This window comes from Nelusetta ayraudi, unplaced genomic scaffold (genome assembly GCF_046127955.1).
Source record: "Nelusetta ayraudi isolate G7.1 ecotype Tasmania unplaced genomic scaffold, CSIRO-AGI_Nayr_v1 ptg000155l, whole genome shotgun sequence".
Taxonomy (NCBI): Eukaryota; Metazoa; Chordata; class Actinopteri; order Tetraodontiformes; family Monacanthidae; genus Nelusetta; species Nelusetta ayraudi.
The window spans coordinates 446,174-464,322 of record NW_027466205.1 but is presented as its reverse complement, the minus strand read 5'-3'; the positions used below and the strand labels follow the sequence as shown (position 1 = coordinate 464,322).

Below are 18,149 nucleotides of genomic sequence, written 5' to 3'. Positions count from 1 at the left end.
GGCTCAGTGGTTTTGTCTCTGCTGCTGCTGCTTCTCGTCCCGCTGCGGTAACACAAAGATGATTCATTTGTAAGATTTCTAAGCGTCCAAAAGGTGTTTGGTGATCCCTGGTGTCTCACTTGATCTCACACGTTTCTTCTACCAGCAGTGATGCTGAGGTTGAAATCATTTTTTTCTGTACACTTGTGGCCTTTGAGACTATTTTTGCAGATGTGTAAATACAGGAAATGTAGTTTCTCATTTCAGCATAACTTACATTGAAGAGCGTTACCGTCTTTGCCTATACACGTAGTGAGTGTAAAGCAGTATCTGTCAAAACATTTTTGAAGAGAAAGAGGCAGGCCCCATAATGTGCATTTAATGTATTGATTTCATGTCAGGAAATAATAATGAAACATTTTTTTTAAATCATCTCGGCAGAAGTCATGTTCACATGATTGAGAAAAGCAGTTTTAAAGCAAATGCAAAGGAACTTTTCCTTCGCCAAGCTGCCTCCCCAGTAGTTTTCAGCCGTCATTTGAATGTGTGTGTGTGTGTGTGTAATCATATGCATGTCTTGCACTTTAGTCTGCAAAAAAAAAATCCAAAATTGCATGCACTTAAGGGCTGACACCTTGGACAGGTCACCGGTTCATCGCGGGGTCAACACATGGAGGAAAAACAACCGTTCACACAGGTTAGAGCAGCCAATTAATCTGATGTGCGTTAGCTTTGGAATTTGCAAGCTTTCGAAAATTTTACAATTTGCAAAGCCTTGCTTTTGAGCGTTGATGTCTGACTTAACAGGCTTTTCATGGCATAGCTGCAAAGCCACCCATGAGGCCAGTGAAACTTGCGGCCCTGAGCAGCAAGTGCTGAATTGCGAGGTAGGGACTTTACCACCGACCAGTGGGCATTGGGGACTTCCCCCCTAACCCCCTGAACAAGTTGCTACGCGTTCCCCTTTAAGAGACCCCTGTTCTTACACACACACACAAAAACACACAACTCTGTCCCAACCGGGATTCCACAGTCTTGCACAGTCCTGGACAAAGCGGTGATTATTCAGGTTTGGGGGGAGAGTGTGTGTGGGGGGGCGCACGGAGGACGGAGTGTTTAATGAATGCCATTACATTCTCATGAAGCCCATTGGCTGCGCACAGAATGGACACAAGCCTCTTTGATCTGCTCGCCGCTCACAATGAGGGATGACTCAACTTGACCGGAGGGACGGCGGCGTGTCGCAGCTCGACAACTGCCCCGGCACTCCAGGGCCGACCTCGCGGTGGCGGCTGACGGTAAATCAGCTCAAGTGCGAGGGGGGGAAACGGCGCCGTAGTTTACTGCTCGTCTCTTGAGGATCTCGCAGTGAAAGGCCTGTTAATAACAATCATGACTTTAAAGCCTGGGTTTAAAAAAAAACAAAAAAAACAATCTAACTTCACTTTCCACCACTTTTCAGAAAATATGTGCTTATAAAACCAGCGCTGGGGAATCAGCCCTATGTGATGTCACAAAGGGAACAGCTGCATCACTGATGAGGCAAACCAGGGGAAAGAAAAGCACTTCCTGTATTTGTGTTTTTTCGTTTGCTTTCGAAAATAGGTTTATTTTCTTAATATTCCCGGACAAGTTACGCTAAGTTTCACGCAGGTTTTAGCTCCCACCATCCCCCGCGAAAGGGTCACCAACTACAAAAGAACTGCAAGAATGAAAGGTGAGGGAACGCAAAACGATACACACAGATTTTATCAAAACGTGAGACAAACAAGAGCTTTTGACCCGAAACTAGAGGAAAAGCGGGGCCGCTGTGGAGAAATAGAAATGTAATAATAGCCCTGAGCTCTTGATAGAGTCTTGTCTCTCTGGAGACACAAAGCCTGGGTAAAGCCAGCCTCCCTGTCTGACCTGGCTGATTGTCAGCAGCTGAGGGAGGTTGTCACAGGTGAAACCAATAACTCCTGATTAGCAGTGAATCCCATGACCTACATTTTGGATCTGACATTGGCCAGTGGGCTGTGTTTTTGCCGTTCGTGTTCATAAGTTAAAGTGAAGGGAAAATGTGATTCTGTGGAAGTGCTTCCCCCTACTGGTAAAAAAAAGACTTTTAATTTGTAGTAAAATCTCATGTCCCTGTATTTAAATCTTTTTTCCAGTCCTACAAATTATTTTGTCTTTCTGGAAGTAATAAATATACAATGTTCGGGTCCTATCCTTTGAATGTCGCAAAATAGTTGTCAGCCCATCAACAGATTTATTTGGCACCTTTGTCTCACATGGCTCCCAGACTCACACCTAGGACAACAGTGTGAGGCCAGACGCGGAGGATTGACAGGTTTAAGGCTTTATTTATAATATAACATTTTCTTTATAAACCATTTAAACGGTGGACTCTTTTTTTTAATCATTGCAATAAATACAGCATGGGAATACAAGGGCAAGAGTTTGAAAATACTGTATATGCTGTGACAGAACAGAGGAGCGCTCACTTGGAGAAAAAAAAAAAAAAAGTCAGCTCGGATTTGGTCATCTGTGCTATATGAACAGCCGTCATGCTTTTGATATTTAAACAAAAGAAGAAAAACCTATAGAACAAAAAGTTGTCACAATGAGACAGAAACACCAGAATGATAAACTTGAAACTGGCAGTATGAATACAGACAGAAATAAAGAGGGAGGATAAAATAGGAATCTGGGAATTCTTTTTTTTTTTTGCCTTTATGTTTTTCAAACGTGGATAATCAGCAATGCCCAGAGACGCACTAACGGAGGAATGCAGCGGCATCACCAGGTGCTACACATCATCATCAGTCCACAACGTTACCACTACATATCGCTACTAAGCTTCCTCATTTCAGACATAATTTTTTTTTTCTTAAAAAAAAAAGTGTATTAAAAAGAAAATTAAAAAAATAATCAGTTTCTCACCATTCTACGCGACTACGTCTTCTCATAAACTTCTCGGGTAAAAAGGAAGGGGGGAAAAAAATACAAGAAAAGCACTCAAAGTTTTCATTTGATGGTTCAAACAAGGGATGGGAGGGAAAGAGAAGAGACTAGTGAGGATGGCAAAAGACTTGCTCTGTTGTGTCGTTTATAAAAACAAAACAAAACCAAAAAAAAATTTCAAACTAAAATAAACCCCTCCTCTTACAACACTGATGCGGAGACCCCGCTCCCCGTTAATAGTCAATGCTCGGCTGCTCGTTGTAGTGGGAGCTGTAGTCGTCGTGGTAGCTGCCGTGGTACTCCTCCTCCTGGAACTCGGCCTGATAGTCACTGTCGCTGATCTCCGAGCCGTTGGTGCCGGTGCCCTGGCTGCCGTTGGTGTGGATGACGGGCTCTGTGGGCGGGGCGCAGTACTTGGGGTCGTACACCTGGCGGCCCAGGCCGTACACGCTCATGCCGCGCTGTGACGCCACCTTGTTGGTGCCCATCTGGAGGGAGATGGTGGAGCTGTCCATCGGCTGCACCGCCACCTTCTGGTCGTAGATGTCCCTGCGGGTGCCGGGGGCTGACATGCCGGCCTGCCGGGGAGAAGCGCATTGAGTTCTTTGTGTTCTGATTGGGTGGCACTTGAAAGTAGGTGTTTTTCAGAAAATGAAATTGCAAGGTGAAATCATACTTGCAACAATAATAATAATAATTATGTTTATTATTGAAGATCAGTCATTTTCTTTTAGGGGCCAGGCACTTGTAGGAAAGAAAACCAATCAATCAATCATCAATAAATGACTCATTAAACTCTGAATCTTATGATACGGCTGAGAAAGTACACGTATAATATGCTTTTATTTTTCTCAAAATGGTTCCTTTGTTAGATTTTCAGTCTAAATGCCACAGCACATTTTTAAAGATCGGCTTCCCGGTAAAATTTCAGAACGGACCTTTTCCGGACGACCTTGATTTGACCTTCTCCAAACCTCGGAGTGCACGTGTCCCAACTGCTCCAGTGTTTTCGTGGCATTGTTTAGACACACAAACACTGGCGTCTGACTCATGAGCCAACCACTAAACACTCTGGTTCAGAGACAATTTTTTGCGCTTGAACACCCCTTCATCACCATCGCCACCAACATCATCATCAACGTCACAAGACCAAGACGACGCCTAACACAAAACCTCCACAGTTGTTACTTGTGCTGCTATTGATTCTTTGAGAGGACTAAATTGTAATTGCATGGTTGGACTTAAATGCTTTACTTTTACAACTGTGGTACAAACTTTATTTTATTTTTTTTCACAATTTCCATAAATTTGAACAGTTCAATACCTTTTTTTGTGCGTAGCGTATATAAAAAAAAGTGTGCTGTGTATTAGGGATGCAAATTTTCGATGAATTCATTAATCATTAGTTGATTGACCTTATCGATTACCAATTAATTGATAAGCTGCGATTTTTTTTCCTGAGAACCTAAATTTCACAATGAAAAATGTGTAAGGAACACATTATTTAACCCTTAAATAATGTTGAGGGTCCAATGTGACCCATTTTTACATTAGAGAACAGAAAAAAACACCCGAAACATTTATCCTCTGACTTGAAGTTAAGTTTATGTTATTTAAAAGTAACTTGTTCTAGGTATATCATGACCATCACAGTACCTACAGGTGAATTGCTCTTTCCTGCCACTACTCTGTTAGGATATTAACTACCCGTGTAAAAAAAAAAAAAATGAATTGCGACTAACTTAATTTAATCAATTAAATTCTTAATCGACAATTAATCGATTAATTGTTAACATCCCTACTGTGTATATATAGAAGGGTGGGCAAACCTGGCTTGCTCCTTTGTTGGTTCCCATCTGCAGGCTGATGGTGGTCTGGTCATAGGGTTTATCCGTCTGGGTCTTTGGATCGTACAGGTGCCTCCTGGTTCCGTAGGCGGTCATTCCGGCCTGACTCGCACACTTGTTGGTCCCCATCTGGAAATGGAGCGGTCGGACACAAGCGTTAGCTTCTTCACACAAACAGCAAAGGCAGTGAAATGGAATCAAGTGCGGGTAACCATCCTGCATTAAAATCAATTGTCACAATCCTCATCATTGTCCTTTTTGTTACTCCCTCCAACACCACCGACAACTGGGTTTCAAGGGTCACGGTTCAAATTACCTGCAGTCCAATGACACACTGACCAGCCTTGACCTTCTCAGTGTCGAAATGCCTCGCTTGTTTGTCGGCGTATTTCACCCCGATATCGATTTTTGTGTCCATACCTTTGGTCTTTGCCTAAAAAAAAAACATGAAAAAAAATTCAAAATAAATCACACGCTAGTATTGCGGGATTTGTTGCCATTCTTGGTTGACTTTAATCGTTTTTTTTGCGTTTGCTCACCATGCTGGCCAGCGCGAGCAGCGTGGTCTGGACTTGGGTCATGTTTCCGTTTTCAAAGATGTCATTGGCCTCGAAGATGTCACTCGGCTTCAGGCCATAGGCCAGGATGGCTTTGATGAAATTCCCAAGGTTTTCCAGCTGTGGTAGCGGAGACGGAGACGAGGCAAACGGGGAGTTGAGCGGCGCTAGAAGTAAACAAGCGTGCTGAGATTGTTCGGAGAGGCTTCTCTAACTTGTCTTACCTTGTGCCAGTTTAGCTGCGACAGGTTGATTTTCCCAACTGAGCCCGGCTGCATCTTATTGATCAGTCTGAGGAAACAAGGAAAACCCAACGTAAAAAAAAAAAATTAAGATGGAATATTTATTTCAAGTTTCCAATTCGAGAATAACATTGAAATTTCGAGATTAAAGTCAAAATTTCGAGAATAAAGTTGATACTTACTGGTGATGAACCTTGTGCGATACACCCGTTTTCGGTAGTTTACTTTTAACTGTGGGTAACTGTTAATCCAGCATCCACTTTTTTTACTTCGACTTTATTCACGAAATTTCGTCTTTTTTAAGTCGACTTCATGTATAAAATTTTGTCCATGAAGTTGACTTTTTTTCACAAAATTTCATTTTTTATTACATAGACTTTTCGCAAAATTTTGACTTCATTCACGAAACCTCAACTCAAAACTCCTCCTTCCTGTAATATTTTCTCTTCTGGCGGCCCTAATCCTCTTTCCTGATAATCAAATGTCTCACTTTCCTTTCAGAAAAGATTTTAAAAAAACACATGCTAGTTGACCCTAAAAGTCAGACGAGAAGGGGCAAAGAAGTCAAATAGGTGAAGAAACTGTGAGCCCAGATCTTGCCAAAAAAAAAACTTTACTCATGTCGTGGTAGCGGCAGTTATATTGTAACTGGAAGCCTTGTTTCATGAAAACAGGGAGAAAATGCAGAACTGAGCACTTTTCTCATTGAACGACATTGTTTTGATTCACTCCCGACTGGCTTTGACTGGAACTCAGCCAAGACACGGCAGCAGGGCTGGTGTTGCAAGAAACAGGCCAGCGTCGAGATTAAGCAGCCCGGTTGAGGCAGGAGTAGCAAATCTGGCAGCCTTGAAAGATTAAAAAAGGAAAAAGAAAACATACACACTGCAATCACGTGAACTTCGGAAATCACACGTCTGCATCAAAGAGTCTTACTCGCAGAGGATGACCCCGTCCTTCAGGCCCTGCTGGAAGCTCTCTCCGATGCACATCCCTGTCGTCTCCTCGATCCAGAAGCGGAGCTCCTCCTCCTTATGCGTGTCATATTTCTGAGCGATCTGAAACACAGAAGGCGACATATTTCAGGCTTAATCCCCGCCGATGACGTCCCCCCTGCGCGAAGCAATGAGCTCCCGGAGCCGCACGTCACCGGCTGTCGTGCAGAGTGAGATAAATTAAAGTGAGGAGGAAGAGGAGGAGGAGAACTGGATCAACAGGTCGTCGGTACACACGCGGGGAAGGTTACAGTTGACCTGCTGCTTTTCAGCGCTGGCGTTTTAAAAATCGCCCACATGTTGTTTGGCCACCGGCGAACACCAATCTACTGGCCCGGCTACGACGTTAAGTGTTTCAATGTGGCGATGCGGTGCAAAGCGGCAGCAAGTGTGGGAATTTATATATATCGGAAAGAGGGGGTGGAATCACTCTCGGGAACGAATTCAGACATTATTTGAAGCAATCTATCCGCGCTTCCTGAAATATATTGCTCCCTTTGTCATGAAAAAGATCCAGATTTAACGTCGAATCGAGCGAATCCAGGGAATGAAAGTCGTCTTGACGCGCCGCAAATCACGAGCTGGCACACTTTCCACACACTTCACACACCGTTCCTGATACAAGACACGCTTAAATCAGCGACGCTCCGTCGCTTTGAACTATTTGCGGGGAAAACGGAGCGAGAGAAAGGGAGTGAACGGTAGAAGCCTCATGAGGAACAGGAGCATCCTTGGGGAATACAAGCTGAGATTCGAGTCCAAACATTTGTCAGATAAGAACAGAATGGCTTGTGCGTTCCCAGAAAGTCATTCAATAAGTCATTTGCGCCACTGATCACAAAGTGAGTGCAAAAAAAAACAATGTGGTGAGAGGAAAAAAAAAAGGCCCCCTGTGACTTCACAAAGAGCACCGACCCCTCCCTAAGACTCTCTCCCAGTTCGGCGACCCGCCACCATCCTTTGAGATCACCTTGCAAGTGCGTCACTTCGGTCCCCTTCCCACATGTGGAATGTTGATACATTTTTTGGTGGGCTGCTGCAAACAGAGGGCTAAACACGCTGCTTTGGAGAGAACTGCATGGACCACTGAGCTGCATGGTACCAGCTCAGTGGTCTAGTGGTAGAGTGTCCGCCCTGAGACTGGTAGGTTGTGGGTTCGATCCCCGGCCGAATCATATCAAAGACTGTAAGAATGGTACCCATTGCCTCCCTGCTTGGCACTCATTATTCGGGGTCGGAATTGGGGGGTTAGATCACGCAATGATTCCCGGACGCGGCACTGCTGCTGCCCACCGCTCCCTCAGGGAATGGGTCAAATGCAGAGGACAAATTTCGCATCCTTTGGGATGTGACAATCACTGGGACTTTAACTGTTTTTTAACTTTAAATAGGGATGTTAACAATCGGCTATCGATTAATTGTTGATTAATAATTTAATCGATTAAATTAAATGAGTCGCAATTAATTGAATATTTTTTAAATGGCTAGTTAATATCATGATAACAGTGTCAGGAAAGAGCAATTCACCTGTAGATACTGTGATGGTCATAATATATCTAGAACGTTACTTTTAAACAACTTTTAAGAAAGGAAAAAAAAATTGCAGCTTATCAATTAATCATGAATCAATCAATAAGGTCAATCAACTAACGATTATTGAATTAATCCATGATTTGCATCCCTAATTGTGCATAATTTGCTGGTGCCAAGGAAGTTCCTTTGATATATCAGGCAAAGGCTAATTTGCTAACACACTGTGCCTTTTTGCCATTTTACAAAACTACCCAATGCGTGTCGCTCAAGTCTGGCACAATCCTTGTTGCGTAAGAACTGTCGAGGCGGTTATTATCCATTTTATTTTTACAGTTGCGCCCCTAATCTGCGAGAACAGTAGTTTGTTTTCATGTCCTCTCGCCAGTCAACCGTGCCAGCTCATTCCTTTCGGCGAAAGCCCCACGGTGAAGAACCCTTCCTTGTGAACAGCGACGACGGGTCCGAGAGCGGAACTCCCGCGCCAAATGGGACGGCTTCCAAAACGATGACTCAGAGGGAGGCCGGAGCGAAAGGTTAGAACTTCCAGGGTCAGCTTCTGAGCGAGGAAAGGCCGTGCCATTTGAGAATACAGTCGGAGGCGTTTCTGTGCCTCGGCGACACACAGGGACCCCGGGGAGAGAGCAAAAGGGGGGAGAAGTCGAGGCATCAGTCAGGCAGTGGAAAAAAAATGGACCCGATTATCTTGCTGGAATTTGAAAAAAAAAAAAAAAAAAAAAGAAAAACTTCTGTGAAAAATATCTCCAAAAAGAAAAGCCAAAAGCTTTTCCTGATGACGGAATCGAACGGGATGCTTTGGAAAAAGGTTGCAGTGAAGCCAGTAATTCTGTCCAACACACTCAAACGCAAACACATGTGGTCCCTGCGGTTGAAGATGGTTTTAATCAGCTCCACATAATGGCACACACGGCACAGTTCTGTTTAGTTTTAGACGAGCTTGATGGAATTTGTCAAATCGCACAAATGGCCCGAAACCTGGACCAGCGGTGAGCAAACAGATCGGCTACTGTAGATTAATGAATAACTGCGCCAGGGCCACGGAAACGCCCGAAGTATCACACAGGGCCAGAAGACTTGTCAATAACTAGAAGCGTGAAGCGGAGAAAAAAAAAAGAGTTTGGAGAGAGTTACGCCGTTTAAAATGCGGTTAACACAATCCAAGGCGACACAAAGTTTGATACGTTCTGATTCCCCCAAACTTTCGTCTGTTGAAATGCTTGTTTTTGTGCTCCGTCAGGCTGTGAGTTAATTACCTCGCTGTGGCAAATCACACTTTTTGGATCGCTGGTTGGGATTATTGCGTAACGCTTCAACGGGGGTCACCTTTAGCTGCGAAAACCTCTGTGGCAAAGTTCAAAGTTCACTGCTGAACGGATTGGGGTGAAATTCGCACGCCAAAACACCATAAAACCAAACTAGATCTGCCCTTATGAGAATTCCGACCACAGAGCAGCCCGAACCAGAAGAAAGGAGACTCTTGTTCCATGCAAAATCGATTTCAAAATAAAAGCTTTTTTTTTTTTTTAACCTCCAAAGGGGTTAAATTTTAACTTGATGGGTTTCAACACGACACAGTTAAATTATTAAGTTCCTGCAGCCACGTCAATGCCTAAGCTCGACGTGCAGGATGTAAAAAGGCAAATATTAAAATCTTAATTCTAATTACGGAAAAACAAACTCCATTTAAAGTTGGGATCGCACCCAGTCTTTAAACAATGATGTAATGATGTATGAAACGGAGACATCCGACTCCAAAAGATCCAGGGCTGTGGGAGTTGAACAGCAGCAGATTAATTTGGGCTACGAGTACATTTCTTTTTAAACATCTTCCTCGTCTACTACCACTTTAGCATATCAAAAAAGACTAATTTCATCACCCTGCTGACAAAAAGCCAAACTAAACCAAAACAAAGATTTCATTTTGAACAAGACCCAAAAAAAAAAAAACCCCAACTGACGAATTGGACAGGCTATAAAAGCACAGTTGCGCCTGCTAAGGAGAGCGAACAAGAGAAACTTGGTGGGCCTGAAGAGTAGAGGAATGTGAGGAATGTGGTGTATACGGCTCGGGGAAGAGCACCGACCACCAATCGCACTCCGTGCAACGGCACCCCGATGGGCCCCAGCCTGCTGGCTGCCCTCCTTTTGTTTCCGCGCGGCCTCAAGCGGAGGAGGCTGAAGTGCGACGAACTGTGGTGGAACTGCTGCGACGGACTTTGAGCGGCTCCGAAACTGCGGGCTTTGTCACGCTCGTGTGAAACTTGGAAACACACGTGGAAAGTGTTTCAAATTGTTCGGAGACACTGGTTGAAGAGTAACAACGGATTTGCTGCTCACTATGACTGCTGAGGTATTTAACACAAAGCTGACTATTAAAAACACCCCAGTACTAAATGCATTCAGATCCTTGCACTTCATCTCAGGCTTCTGACGTCCTTCCCAGATATGCATCGCTCGGTTCTCAGCTTCCTGCAGAAAGTGTCGATTGTCTGGAGCTTCCACGTGTTTGAAAGGGGGACAAAAACAAAAGGTGCAGCTGCGGGCACGTGGCCTGGGGGCTACTGCTGCTCCGGGGGGAGGGGCGGGGATAGTGGCCTGCACAGGAAGGTGCCACGGCACCGAAAGGTGAAACTTGCACGACGTGTGACCTTTAAATGGGCCGATGAACAATGTGTAAATGGGCAAAGTTTGCCAAGTTTGCGCCAAGGCTTTGGTCGTGTGACGAAAGGCCAAGTGACAAGCTGGAAGGCCACAGCTGGGACTTGTACCCACAACGTCCCAAGTCTCGGGATGGACACTCCACCACAAGTGTCATTAGCTAGGTTTTCATTATTGCGAAAAACCTATATATAAAAAAAAAACTGGTAATAGAAACACCTGAATTTCCAAAAACCTGTCAAAATATCATGAAAAAGTATTTACACCCTTATTTACGTTTTTATGGGTCTATATTACAGAAATATATTGCAAAAGTGCAATGGAAACACTTTTTTCCCCTGCATTAACGCGACACAGGACTTGACGGTTGTGGTCATGTGACCAGACTTTTTGTAGCGTCACACGGGAGGAAAACATAACCGCTGTATTAGACGGTAAACAACAACGGAATGCCACAGGATTTCACCGTGCATCCTTCTTCCGAGACGACTGAAACACCCTTCCTTGGAAACGCGTACAAAGCGCAATTGTGTTATTTTGTGAAAAACCGTACTGGAAATCCAACTGATAATACGATATCTAAACTGCTGTTTTAAAGACCCCCTCCTGTATTCATTAGACTAATCTCAAAACCAACAACTCTGCATTATTGCAGAGTGGCTGGCGGTGGAAACCAGTGTTCCGGCTTCAGAAGTCTTTTTCAGAGACTCCTCTATTGACAACATTTATTTAATAATCCACTTCCCGTAGCTCTTTTCACGGCGGACGTGACAACGCCTGTTCGGCCGCGCCTCCGTCCCCTTTCAAAGACGCACAAAGAACAGGAGGAAAACAACTGGCGGTGTTGACAAATCGAGACCGCTGAGCTACACGCAAGCTTGCATGACCACATCGCAGTATCGTGACGCGGCGCCACTGTTTAGATAGCAGCGGCGCTCGGCCGTGCAGAACACCTCGCGAGGCTCCCACGCTGCCGCGACTTATCTTGTCCTCGTCTGAAAAGTGCTGAGCGCCAGCTTTTATCGTGCTGTTGCTTCCTTTGGTGTAAATGGCTGGTGAGGGGGCGGGATGGGGTCCTTATTATGGGGCTGTTGCGCGATCTGTTGTGCAAAAATGGCTACTGGCGCAGCGCTGCACCATGGTCAATGTGGACAAAAGGTCCTCAATGTCCTCTGGGAGATGAGAAGAATTTTCCATGCAGACAGTGTGGGCACAGACTTTGTTCAAGTTCAAATGTGATCCGCCAGATTTAACCGATCCACTTATCAATGTTCCGATTAGGGATGTTAACAATTAATTGATTAAGAATTTAATCGATTAAATTAAATTAGTTGCAACTAATTGAACAATTCTTACCACGGTAGTTAATATCGTTTTAACAGTGTAGTGGCAGGAAAGCGCAATTCACCTGTCGATACTGTTATGGTCATAATATACCTAGAACAAGTTACTTTGAAACAACTTTAAAAACAAGTTGAAATGTGACACATTAGAAGTCAACCTAAAGTCAGAGGATAAATGGTTAGGGTGTTTTTACTGTTCTCGAATGTAAAAATGGGTCAACATTATGGCCCTCAACATTATTTAAGGGTCAATTAATGTGTTCCTTACACATTTTTCATTGTGAAATTTAGGTTATCTGCTTATCAATTCATTGTTAATCGATCAACAATGTCAATTGACTAACGATTAATGAATTAATCGATCATTTGCATCCCTAGTTCCGACGTTGATCCCCAGAAACGGCTTCGGCGTCTCCAGGGTCCAACACTGAAAAAGCCTGCTGGCCGATTCTCACAGACGCACCACGAGCAAAGACATAATCCGAGAACAAAGAAAGTTGCGCAAGTCAGTCTTCTCATCGGCTCTTGAAACAAAAATTTCAACTTTGAGCGCAGATTCCCCGACAAGGGTGAAAGGCTGCTAGCGGGACGGCTCTCTGAGAACACAGACATTGAGAGGCTCTGCCAGACGGCTGATTTTCTCAAAATGCTAGTTGCACTGCAGAAAGTTTAGATGAGTCACTTCCTGTGCAGGGGAATATTTTCCATAGTGACTTCACACACGCGCAAGAACACACACTCGTGTACATACGCGCGCACGCACGCACGCACACACACACACTTTTGTTTTGAATAGGATAACCACACACAGATGCTTCTTTCTACCGGATTACTTTTCATCGTAATTAATGCGTCCATTCATTTTCCTTTGCTTATCCTGGTCTGGCTTGTGGTCGCGCCCACTTAGCAGGGCATTTCAGACTGGGTTTCAGACTTCTCCTGCACCAGAAACGCCCCGAAGACAGGCTCTTTTGTCTTTTAATACTCTTGACGAAAAAACCCGCACAGAGAAATCTACAAATTCCTGATTTAGCAAAGCCCCGTAACTTCTTTAGTTTCCCCTGAAAACCCACCTATCCATCTTACATGGATGTTTTCTCTTGATTGTAAATGACCCTAAAAAAAACAAAAAAACTTTTACACTCTCATTTTATCCCGCGGGGCACTCGGAGTTGCTGACTCTTATCCTGGCTGCCTCGCACTCCGCTGCAATTCTCCCCAGTTCGAGCTGAGGTCACAGACTGGTGAGATCATCAGAATGGTGTATATTTATCCTCAAAAGCTTAAATTCTCCAATCCAGGACTCCTTGTGCAAGCGCTGCCTTCACTTACCCTCCCCCCTCCCCCCTCACACAAACAAAAAAATGAGAGACAATGCGCAACGTGAGCAAAGTCATACGCCGATCATTAGCGGCGCTTCCTATAGGGCGACAAATGTCTTCCCAATGACAGGCCTGGGCTTCTGCGAACGCTTTTTAACGTTCGGGGGTTTGGACCAAGGAGCTTTTTGTGGAAGTGACAATTAAGCGAAAACTTGCGAGAGGCAATTACAGGTTGCTCATCCGCGTGTATAAATAAGTGCAGGCTTAGGGAGTGGGTTATAGATGTAACACACACACACACACACACACACACACACACACACACACACACACACACACACACACACACACACACACACACACAGAAGGAGTTAAGGAGTTGAAGGGAGGAGATGCAGACCACAGCCAAGAGACATCACGGCGCCTATTATCGCATATTTTGTCAAACGGACTCAAGGTTTAGTGAGAAAAATATGACGGATAAACTAATTTGTTCCCGCTTGGAACCGAATTCCACACCATCCCATATTATGTTTTGCGCAACTTCAATGGAAAGACCCTTTGATCCTGCATGCGCTCGCCACAAGAGAGACACTTCCTAGAAACTGGCCACCGAGGGCCGTGATTGGCCGAGCCGAGCGGTTCGCTGTACAGTTTCAGAGCTACAACAAACAGTGGCGTTATCGCCCCTGACAAAGCTCTCACACATGTCGGCACCTACAATATGCATAGCAGACTTGGCCTCCCGTGTTGCCGTCAATTGGGAAACCATTTCAGCAAGTGCAATGAAAACAGCTGCCAGAATTCGAACAGCCACATACTTTTCGTCGCACTGGGCGGTTTCGCCGTCGTTTTCGGAACGAAAAATACACGCTTTTGAGTTAGGGGGGAAACCTGGCCATTGTGGCTAATGTGACCGTCGAGGGGGAGATTTACGACTCGGCGGAAAACAGATCAGCCAGTAGCTGGAGAGGCCGGTGATTCATAGTTTGCAAAATCGTCAATCCGCCCTTGGGAGGCCGCCACGGACTCGCACAGAGCCGGGATTGTGATGGGAGGTTTTTCTCTGGCACTTGTTTACGAGGTAGAATGGTCAACAGGAGGGGGGCCGGATCGGTTTGGGGGTAGGGTGGTGGTGGGGGGGCGAGGGGCACCAACAACAGGCCTGCACTAACGAGCAGGGGCCTGCCGGTCGGTCCCTGGAGGGAAAGCCTGGCACCGCAACCGACCACAGAGTGGTGAATTTGTAGGAGGATCAGCGGAGCTACAGGGCTCCGTTTATCACTTCATCAGAATTAGAAACGGGCCCGCAAGTCCCGTCGGTCCCAACAATCCCAGGCTGGCTTCAAAGAATGCGAAAAAAACAAACCCCGTCTCGAGAGTTTGACGGCTTCAACCGCTGTGGAAATCCAGACCGCGCTTTTTTTCGACGGAAAAAAAGCGACGGAAAACAGAGGAGGAATGTTGCGCGTTAATAAGTGCCAACCTCGGGGTGCCTGGTTGCCAGGCGTCAAACCTGGCCAGCGCGGGCCGGCTAACTGATGGAGTCTGACTGGAGACTACAAAGACTTACTGAGGAGCTGTGCGACTGGCGCGGATTGTTAACGAGCTTCGTTTTTGGAAAAACGCATAAACAGAATTACGATGTTTTTCTCTCTCCCCCCCTCCTCTCATGTAGCACAAAATTGCTGCAGAACTCGAAGGAGAAGGAGCCTTTCATCAGCCAATCTTTTATCAAAAAGCATAAAACGGTTTTAAAAAAAAAAAAGAGTATATTTTAAAGGCCTAGCGGCTTAAGATTCAGCAGCATTTCATAAGAAATGATATCACAAGGGAGCCCCTTGTCCACTTTATCTCACCAACTCGTCAGGGTAAAAAACAAAAAAAAACAACCCACAAAACCCCAAATGGCAGCTCATGGCGGCTGCTTCCTTCCAAGTGCGTCCGCTCTTTCTGCAAATGAAAAAAATATATCTTTATGTACAATAAAATTACTTTTTTTTTTATTCAGACACCACATGCACAGCAGGCCCCTTTAAACCGTGCAGGTCTGGGCCTTTAAACTTCAGCTCAGCTGTTCCAAGCCAAAGAACTCAACCGGTTTACGCTCCAAAAAGGTGGAAATCTCTCCTTATTCCGCCCCGAGATCAGTGCCAGTCAGGACGCGCACTCTCTTGACAACCACTTTGGAATTGATTTCAAAGCGGTAGTCGCGCGGGTGGATAATGAACAACACGCCACGGGGCTCGCGGCACCGTCCAGCAACAGCTCATGGTTTCCTTCCCAACTGGATGTCTCCAGTGTAATGCCAGTGATTTAACATGCGCTCATGCTGAGAATTACAGGATGTGGACTAGATAGCAGGGGGGGGGGGGGGGGGTGTTGCCCCCCGCTTCATTAACTCCGCGTGTTTCTCTCGCAAAAACTATCCGTGTAAACTTTTTTTTTCTTTTTTACCCAACGCATTTTTCTTTGTTGATCGCAGAGGTGCCTCGAACGCATCTCCGCGACGGACGGAACGGATTTCTCCGCCGACCGTGTACGTGGCAATGCGATCATAAAGCGACGCGCAAAAAAAAGGCGAGTCAATCAATGGTCGAACTGTGGCGGAACAGCGGGGGGAGCCAGTGGGCCCCCCTGCCCCCTTTACTCACAACAACTCTCTGTGCGCTGGAACAATAGATCACACACCATCCGAAAGGAAGAAAAGCAGAAAACGGTGCTCAACTCAAAACGCCGAGGCGTTCTTCTGATGCGCCTTGGTCGAGAAAGAGCTGGAGGCTGGAAGGCTGGAGGAAAGTTTTTTTTAAATATATATATTATTATTATTATTCTCTTTTGGGGGGTTGGGAAGCTGCGTATTCAGTATGGAGGCTTTTTTTTTTTTTTTTTTTTTTTTCAAGCTGGACTTGGATTTATTGGAGACGCCATGTAAGAAAAAAAAAATCCCCCAGGGGAGACTTGCAGCAGTAAAACTCAATTTTCCCCCCAGAAGGCGTTTGGCTCGAGAATTATTTCAGTTCAGAGAACTTTTCTGAACAACAACAACAACAATAACAAAAAGTTCTAGAATTTCGGAAAGTTAGCTTGCACCCTCTCCGCTGCGCTTTGGTCACCGGAGAAGGTACGCAGTCCAAAAAAAAAAAAAAAAAAGACTTAAGTTTTTTTTTACGCACGCCTCCCCACCGCCACGCACAGAGAGTTTTTAAAAAGGAGCTGGACCCGGATCACTTACTTTGCTTCGCACTTCGGCAGTCAATCCGTAAGATGGTCCCCTGTTTGCCATTCTCTCCAATCTTTATTTTTTTTATTGTCACGCAAAACGGCGCAACCGCTGGCTGCGATGGAAGCGCTCGCAAAAGTCTTGCAGTACAGGGAGTAGGGGGGAAAAAAGGGGGGGTAAATCTCCTTAAAATCGGTGCGATGAGTTCGTCCAATCTCAACCGGGAGTTGAGGGGGAAGTGAGATAGTTTAGTACCAGGAGACTCGACGCTTCACCGTCTGTCGGACGGGCTCGATTTGGGAGAAAAGAGAAGAGAAAATGTCGTGAAATGGGTGACGTAGCCGGCGGCGTCCAATCAGAGCCGATCGCGAGACAAGTCGCCCCCCCACGCCCCCACCCCTCTCCCTCTCCCCACATCCTCCCCCGCCAGCACCGACGCTCCACTGCGTTTTCTCCCCGTTTTTATTCACGCGAGGTGACCGAACGGTGTCACTCATGCGCGGTTGGCAAGTGAGTTTACGTTTGCTGTTGACACTGACTGCCGTGGCCGCGATGATTGGCAGGTTTCATCAGGCCCAGCGCCACGTTTGAAATCGATCAAACTGATGAAAGTGAACCGTGTCAAATCAAGTCGATCAAGTCTGCGGAGTTGGGAGTGTGTAAACAAAGGGGCAAAAAAAAATGGTTTCAAATCTGTTGTAACACTGGTTCCAACAGTCACCCCGGTGAAATTAAATAAACAGAGTTATTAGTGGTTTTGCTCTGATTTTTTTTTTTTTTTTTTTTTACAAAAAAAATATTAGGGCCACAAGAAGAGAAAAAAATATATATTACAGGAAGGAGATTTTTATTCAGGTTTTCATTTTGAGTTTTAAGTTGAATTTCTTGAATAAAGTCAGTATTTCGTGAATAAAGTTGAGGGGGAAAAAAGACAAAATTTTGTGAATAAAGTTGAAATTTCATGAAAAAAGTCGACGCAAATAAAGGTGAAGTTGGCTAATAGACTGAATGGGTGGGGGATTAATCCAGTTACCCACAGTTAAAAGTAAACTGCAAAAAAAACAGGTGTATCCCACAAGGTTCACCCACAGTGATCAGGAAACTGACAAAAACCAAAGTACTCCACTAGACTTGCGTGCAGAGACTTTCGACTTTATTCTCGACATTTTGACTTCACGTTGACATTCAATGAAAAATTTCGATTTTATTAACGAAATTTCGTCTTTTCTCCATCAACTTTATTCTCAAAATTCCGGCTTTATCCTCGAAACGGAAACTTGAAAAAATATATACTGTATATCTTAATTTTTTGTTCTCTTCCTGTAGCACTAATCCTCTTCCATAGACTTTTGAGCATTTGAGTGCAGTAAACCTTAATGGATAACTATTGTCCGATACTTTCTGATATTTGTTGCCAAGTCCAGAATAGCTTTTCATCGGGGTGATTAGTTGACTTATTTGATTTGGTACAAGAACCGCACCG

The 18,149-nt window shown here is 45.0% G+C and overlaps 2 protein-coding genes across 2 annotated transcripts in view; one reads left to right on the top strand and one right to left on the bottom strand.

The window, feature by feature from the left end:
• steap2 (STEAP family member 2, metalloreductase) overlaps positions 1 to 18,149 on the top strand; it is a 56,628-nt gene that overhangs the window by 23,942 nt on the left and 14,537 nt on the right. The window lies entirely within an intron of this gene.
• Positions 2,308 to 16,966, bottom strand: cnn3a (calponin 3, acidic a). Its single transcript, XM_076013709.1, has 7 exons — positions 16,679 to 16,966; positions 6,511 to 6,632; positions 5,557 to 5,623; positions 5,315 to 5,452; positions 5,092 to 5,208; positions 4,758 to 4,904; positions 2,308 to 3,506 (listed from the first exon to the last, which is right to left on the bottom strand). Exons 1-7 carry the CDS (start codon positions 16,727 to 16,729, stop codon positions 3,162 to 3,164), a joined length of 987 nt encoding a protein of 328 aa, XP_075869824.1. The 5' UTR covers positions 16,730 to 16,966; the 3' UTR covers positions 2,308 to 3,161.